The sequence below is a fragment of the Gouania willdenowi genome, chromosome 21, assembly GCF_900634775.1.
Source record: "Gouania willdenowi chromosome 21, fGouWil2.1, whole genome shotgun sequence".
NCBI classification, from domain to species: Eukaryota; Metazoa; Chordata; class Actinopteri; order Blenniiformes; family Gobiesocidae; genus Gouania; species Gouania willdenowi.
Genome location: NC_041064.1, coordinates 3,099,961 through 3,107,460, shown reverse-complemented (window position 1 = coordinate 3,107,460; position 7,500 = coordinate 3,099,961). Strand labels below are relative to the sequence as shown.

At 37.3% G+C, this 7,500-nt stretch overlaps 1 protein-coding gene across 1 annotated transcript in view; it reads right to left on the bottom strand.

Annotated features, from left to right (window-relative positions):
• LOC114455067 (histone deacetylase 4-like) overlaps positions 1 to 7,500 on the bottom strand; it is a 69,401-nt gene that overhangs the window by 34,898 nt on the left and 27,003 nt on the right. Inside the window, 5 exon segments of the mRNA XM_028436075.1 lie at positions 1,645 to 1,747; positions 2,748 to 2,855; positions 2,857 to 2,882; positions 3,588 to 3,774; positions 4,702 to 4,980. Of these exon segments, the coding sequence (XP_028291876.1) occupies positions 1,645 to 1,747; positions 2,748 to 2,855; positions 2,857 to 2,882; positions 3,588 to 3,774; positions 4,702 to 4,980 (703 nt within the window).

Sequence of the window (7,500 nt, the reverse complement as noted above, 5' to 3'; positions counted from 1 at the left end):
TGTTCTACTGTGTCCATGTGTGAACGTTCCTGTAGTTTAATGTCATGGAGACGGATTAAAGACCTCCTCTTTAGCCTGTGTTCACTGTTCAATATTTCACTTTATAACAGGTGTGAATAAGTGTGTAACCATCCATCCATCAACATGGATCAATGTATTGATTGGTTAAACAACGATCCAATCAAATCAGTAGAAACTCAAACCATTGATCATCATCGTCAATGAAACAAGGCAGAGGTTTTGTTCTTTTTTAGTTAAAAACTAAACATTAACATTTCTTGGTACTTGGAGGCGTCGCCAGATTCCTTCCAGAAACTCAGAGTAAGAATTTTTTTTTTTAGAATTTGAGGTTTACTTCTTCTTATTTTTACCATTTTTCTCCAATTACACCAAACTCACCATATTTTAACCTATTTTAATCACTTTTTCTTGCCATATTTTGCTCCTTTTAATGTATTTTTGCTACATTACTCCCATTTCTGACATTTATACATCACATTTCTTTTCTGCACATTTTCTCTACTTTACAAGACATTCTCAGCACTTAGAAACCCTTTCCACCACTTTTGCACCAAATGTAACTTTTAACCTTTTTACATCATATTTCATGCTTATATTTTGCCAATTTAACCACATGCATGATTTGTCATGCCCATTATTTGCCTGTCTAAACTAATCGTTCTCACTTTTCAAATGACATTATCCCCCCTCTTGCACTTTTAAGACAATATTGACATTTTTAACCCTTTTACCACTTTTTCTGTCCATTTTTGCCCACTGTAATTTGCAACTTTTAACCAATTTCTGTGGATTTTCACCACCTTTTCCACCATTTTTGCTTATTTTTACCCTTTTTCTGCAACACAAACTTGCCATATTTTAAACCTATTTTCATACTTTTTCTTGCCATATTTTTGCTCCTTTTAATGAATTTTTGCTACATTACTCCCATTTCTGATACTTCCTACATTTCAATGCCTTTTCTGTACATTTTTTGTCACTTTTAACCTCTTTTCACCATATTTCATGCTTATCTTTTGCCCAATTTAACCACATTCATGATTTGTAATGCCCATTATTGCCAGTTTAAATGAAATGTTCCAATATTGACACTTTAAATCCTTTTTACCACTTTTTCTGTCCATTTTTGCTCACTCTAATTTGCATTTAAACCTATTTCTACGGTTTTTAAAAATTACATTTCACCACCTTTTCCTCCATTTTTGGCCACTTTTAAACCATTTTATTTCTGATTAAAACAAGGATTTGCGTTTACTTTTTCGGCACTAATAAACCATTCTCCACCATTTTTCCGACTATAGCATATGTTGACTCATTATTATCACTTTTAACCCCTTTTCACTATATTTCACGTTTATTTTTTGCCAATTTAACCACATTCATGATTTATAATGTCCAATATTGGCCAGTGTAAGCCATTTTTTTCCTCATTGTTTTCCTAATTCTATTACCCACAATTTTAAACTTTAAACCAACTTCACCTTGCGACCCTGAAAAAAAGGAAGAAGAAGTGGGTCTGAAAATGGATGGATAAACCAATTTTTGTGATTTTTTAAAATCCCATTTCACCAGCTGGTAAAGCATGGAACCCATTCTATAGTGAAAGTGTGAAGTGATTCTTACAGTCCAGTTTCTGCCTCAGTGGGTTGGTCCCATAGAGCAGGACGTGGGCCTCAGAATGAACCGTCTGTAGCTCCTCCAACGACGCCTTACGACCACGAATACACTGACAGAGACGAACAATGACAGCGACACATTAAACCTAAATAAACTACACCCAGTGAGTTAAAAACAGAGATCATACTCCTCTTTAAGGAGGTAAATAGTATCAATATAGAGTTAAAACAGTTTGTCCAAATGCTGATTATTGATAGAAAACTGTGCTGAGAGCGTGAGCCAACACTGCCCCCTTGTGGTGAGTGTAATACATCAAACTTCACACAATAAGTGAAGATTTGATGGAGATGAATGTGTCAGAAAATCCTCAAAAGGTTAGCGTTAGAAAAACATTTCCACTATGCAGTGATAAATATCCATTTTAACAATAATAATTTAAAAAAATGACAGGAATACAGCAGGCAGACACTTAAAATGCAAATGCAAAAACTGCACAACTCCAAAAAAACAGACAATAGACAGATATATAGAACAATAAAATATAGAAAAATACACAAGACAACCACAAAATTAATCCTGAATGCACAAAAAACAGAAAACACAATAACGAAAATACACAACTGACTCCAAAAACACACAACAGAACAATAAAATGAAAACAAAACAACAACAACAACATAAAAAACACACAAAAGCACTTGCAAAACAGAACTGATTAAAAAATGATGGAAAAATACAGAAAAATACACAACATGGCATCAAAAATGCACAAAACTGCAAAAAAAATATACAAATGTCTTTGTATGTTTTAAATTCTGACATGAATAATGATGAAAAAATGCATTAAAATAAATAGTACTACAGATATTTCCACATACATATCAATATTAGTGCTTCATAGAAATGTTTTTGAAGTGTCTGTGGTTGTGTGGACGTACCTCACACTGAGCCCTGAGTCTGTATAAATATATATAGTCTAGTATATACTGTATATGGTGTTCTCACCTCACACTGAGCCCTGAGGCCAGTCTCCTGCAGTCTGTATAAATATATATATATATATATAGTATATATAGTCTAGTATATATATATATATATGGTGTTCTCACCTCACACTGAGCCCTGAGGCCAGTCTCCTGCAGTCTGGACCAGATGCTCTGAATACGTCCAGCGTGCTCAGGGTGACTGCTGGTGTTTCCACACACACACTGATGTTTTCTGCATCAATGAGTCGTACACCAGACCTGCGCGCGCACACACACACACACACACACAACACACACACACACACACACACACACACACACACACACACACACACACACACACACACACACACACACACTTATCAGTGCACGGGTACACTTTACTAGTGAAGAAAAGAGCATCACTAATACTACTAGTAAAGCACAATATTCTAATGAAGGAGCGAGTAAAAACAAATTCATGACAAAATATAAAAAAGTTGACTTTACTTAAAAGAAATATGTTTACTTACTGTCCTAAAAAAACTAATATATGTTGACTTCCATCAATTAGATTTGAATGACTTATGCTTTTTTAAATGTAACTGATTTAAGTCAAAATAAATGTGTTTATTAAGTAAAGTCAACTCATTGTTCTTTAATCGGCTTTTGTTTGTTTAATTTAGCTGTAACTAGTGCACTAGATTAAAACTAGTATTACTAATGAGTTTTTCAGTGTACGACTAGTACTAGTAAACACTAATATTGTACTAGTAGAGCTAATGCAAATGAAGTAGGAGGAGGGATTAGAAGCAAATCCAGGAGTATTTTCAAAAGCCAATGGAAAGCCTTCATTTGCTTATTAGCATATGATGCTAACTAGTGGTAATAGTGACAGTGTTTCACACATAACTTATTTAGGTTCAAACAGCGTAAACGTCAGTAAGAGACAAGGTGTGAGTTGCATGTTCTCCGTCCTCTAACCTGTGGTGAAGCGAGGCTTGGTGGGGGGCTCCTGGACGCCCAGTGGGAAGGAGGCTGAGGCCGGGGAGGACTGGGCCCTGGACAGGGGGCGGTGCCCCGAGAGGCTGACTGACAGTCCAGAGGCTTCCATAGAGGCCTGGTAGTTCCTCAGCTGGTGGATACGCTGCTGCTCTAATAGGAGAGCCTGCTACTCACACACACACACACACACACACAGACACACGCACACACACACACACACACACACACACACACACCAGCAGAGGGCAGCAGAGAGTCATTTTTAAATCTGAACGTATTCTAAATAATGCTGCCTCGTCATTGCATTTCTTTCTCAATTCCTTTTTCAACTATTATTACGTCAAAATATATGAAAACTCAATAATTTTTGAAAATTGTTTAGCATTAATCACTTTGTATTTTGTCTGTTTTTCTGTCATTTTGTGCATTTTGCTGTCAATTAGTCTTGTCCTGTCGTTTTCATGTTCTTTTCTTGTATTTTTGTTGACATTTTGTATATTTTTTTACTTATTTTGTGGAATTTTCTTTCAATTTGTGCATTTTTGTAACAAATTTGTACTTTTGCTTGTCGTTTTGTGTAACAAAGTTGCTAAGCTAATCAGCTACAATAACATTTTGAAGCTAAAGCTAAGCAGGGGAACACCTTATTCAGACTCCATTGCTAACTGAAACGCTAAGACGATAACAATGCTAATGTGTTAAATGTTAAAATGCGCTTTATTACAAAGTTACAAGGTGCACTGCACTACTTCTATTTATTGTATTTAATAAGTGTCATTTTCATGTATTTTTGTTGACATTTTGTTTGTTTTTTGAGTCATTTTGTGCATTTTTGTCAGGATGTAATTTTAAAAAATGCTGCTTAGTCATAGAATTTCTTGGAAAGTAAATAAAAAGCATTATTTTCATCTTCCTGCTCTCTTTCTACCCAGTCAGTGCTGTGATAGGTGCATCTGCCTCTTCCTGTGGGCGCCATGGCGACAGTAAGAGAAGTGGCTGATTAAATTTATCTGACCGCACACGCTCAGAGAAAGAAGTTCAAGGTTTTAAACCCATAATGCATTAGCATGGTACCGTGCTGCCTCCACATCACCTGTTTGAACAGGAAGTCCTGCTCCACCTGTCTCTCCCTCTGCTCCCTGTCCTCCTGCTCGTGGGGGTCGGGGGGCTCCTGCTTTAATGGTGAGTCCACGCAGCAGCGCCGTTTCTGAGGCAGAACGATGATGGTGAGGATGAAAGAGGAGAGCGCCTGGTGCTCCCTGAGCTCCTCTTCCGTCTCTTCAGGGTGACTCTGGTGCTGCCTGCTGGCCCCGAGGCCCCGGGGGCCCCCCCCACCGCCACCGCAGACACAGCTCACCAGCTTAGACATGATCTAGAGCAGAGAGAGGAAACTGTTACTGATCATGCACCTGATCAAATAGAGTCATTGGCCGATCCAAGCATCAGTACACGAAACAGGAAAGACCCAGAGCTTGTGTCTTGTAGTTATTTGGTGTATTTTTGTTGTCGTTTTGTGTCTGTGGAGTGAATTTTTGTATATTGTTCAATTTTTGTGTATTTTTTTCAGATATATTTTGTTATTTGTTGACATTTTGTATGGTTTTTTTTTTTTAGTTTATTTTGAGTTTTCTGTTGTATTTTGTCATATTCCTGTCATTTTGTGTGGTCATCTGTCCATTTTTGTCATGTTTTCAGTGTATTTTTTTATCATTTCTTGTATTTTTGTTGACATTTTGTATGTTTTTTGAGTAATTTGGGGTATTTTCTGTTGTCCTTTTGTGTGTTTTTTGTCATTTTGTGCATTTTTCTGTTTTCTGTTTCTAATTGTGTATATTTTTCTGTCAATTTGTGTGTTTTTCTTATAATTTTGTTGTTGTATTTTTCTTGTAAATCTGTGTATTTTGTTTTGCTTCCATTGTCATTTTGTCATTTTCTTGTTGACACAATATATGTTTTTCTTAGTATTATTATGTATTTCTGTGAATTTGTGTTTTCTCATTTTATGCATTTTGTCATAACTTTGTGTTTTTGCTGGTCGTTTTGTGTGATTTTCTTGCATTTTTGTTCACATGTACTGTATGTTTTTGGAGTAATTTTGTGCGTTTGCTTTGGTGCCACAAAAAATTTTAAATGAGAATTCACCTCACCTGGTGAGTAATAGTATTGCTAATGATTCCTAAAATACCTTCAGTACAAAAACAACAGAAAAGACCTTGGGTTGATTCAAACAAAGCTAACATTAGCATCAGCGTCAAAGCTAACATTAGCGTCATAGCTTCAGCAAACAAGGAGATAAACTTAATCTGTACTTTGAACTCTGTTTGAAGTAACTAACGTTTTATCTGACCAAGTTCATTCAGTCTGGACACGCACGCACACACGCACGCATGCACACCACGCACACACGCGCACGCACACACACACACACGCACACGCATGCACGCACACACAGAGGTGACTATAATCCTGTTGGTGCAGCTGTCTTCGTCCCCGCCGTCAAAAAAAACCCCAACCTTGAAGATCAGGTCATGATTGGAGCGGATCACTGTTTTTTTTCTGCTCCACACACACACCACACACACACACACTGGCATATTGCCCAGGGAACAGTCCATTGACGTCAGAGAGACGCTCTTGCCTCATCCCAGTCCCTCTTCTCCAAACAAACTGAAAACACTCGTCCACTCCCACCACTTCTCCTTCTTTCCTTCAGCCTATTTTCCTCCTCCTCCTCTTTTCCTTTAAATCCACTTCTTTTAACACAGGAAATACTTTCCATGGCCATGAACGCTGCAGACACACTCACATACTTACACGTGTGAGAGTAGATGAACCTGTTCAGGGTTATTTAACCTGCCCATGTGCTTCAGTTGAAGCAAACGTATCATTTTTATTGTGGATGACATTAAAACAAACAAAGAAGTAGAAAGAGAGGGTGGGTTCATGCATGAAACTGGAAAACGTGCCACTTTCCTCATCATCCAGTGCCACGGTCCTGAGTTTACCTCCGTACTGAGATGTACCCGTGCAGGATTAGCCATGCACAGAGATTATGGACTGATTTAAAAAGATTTTTAAAACATCAAATCAGTCGAATGACCCTTCACCATGAAGAAGATGAACCTGTCGATCCTTTCTTTGTGGCGTGGGAACCTCTCCTGCCTCGTATATTGAGCAGCTGTTTATTTTGTTGCCATTCAGAACTCGTCAAATAACATTAGCTTTGAAATTTATTTTCAATCTCAGCACGGCTGAAGTAGCAAAACTCACACGGAACTAGCGAAAAATAACTTTCCAGTAGTGGGGCATGCTCATAATCGATCTCAGTACGAGGTAAACTCAGACCGTGACACTGGGTGATGGGGTTGGTCCACGATAGCCGCTGTCCTGCATGTTTTTACACCGTGCAACGATGAGGGAGGCGGTTTTGTTGAAAGTGTCCAAATATCTGTGAAGATTTGTTTCTATTTTATCCACAGTCAACAGTAGGAATAAAACTATTTAAAAAACATCTATAATGATGGAATGAATGAGTGATAACACATTTTGAGAATCTCATTTTGTAAATAAGTGTAATAAACGTTATTTAGTGCAGTAGTTCCCAACCTTTTTTTTGATCGTGACCCCATTTGGATATGAAGAATATCTGCGACACCAAAGACAATGTTTTCTAGAATTAGTTTTTGATCATGTTTGAGTTCAGATTGATTTAATTGCATTTTAGTTGAAACTAGATTCACAAAGTAAAAGTATATAATTATAATTGTTTAAGAAAGTGTCGTTTAGAAAAAATAATTTCATAAAAAGAAATTCTATTTTAATTTTTCAGCAGCCACGTTGGGTCCCGACCCCGAGGTTGAAAAACACTGAATTAGTGGCTCCTGAACAGATT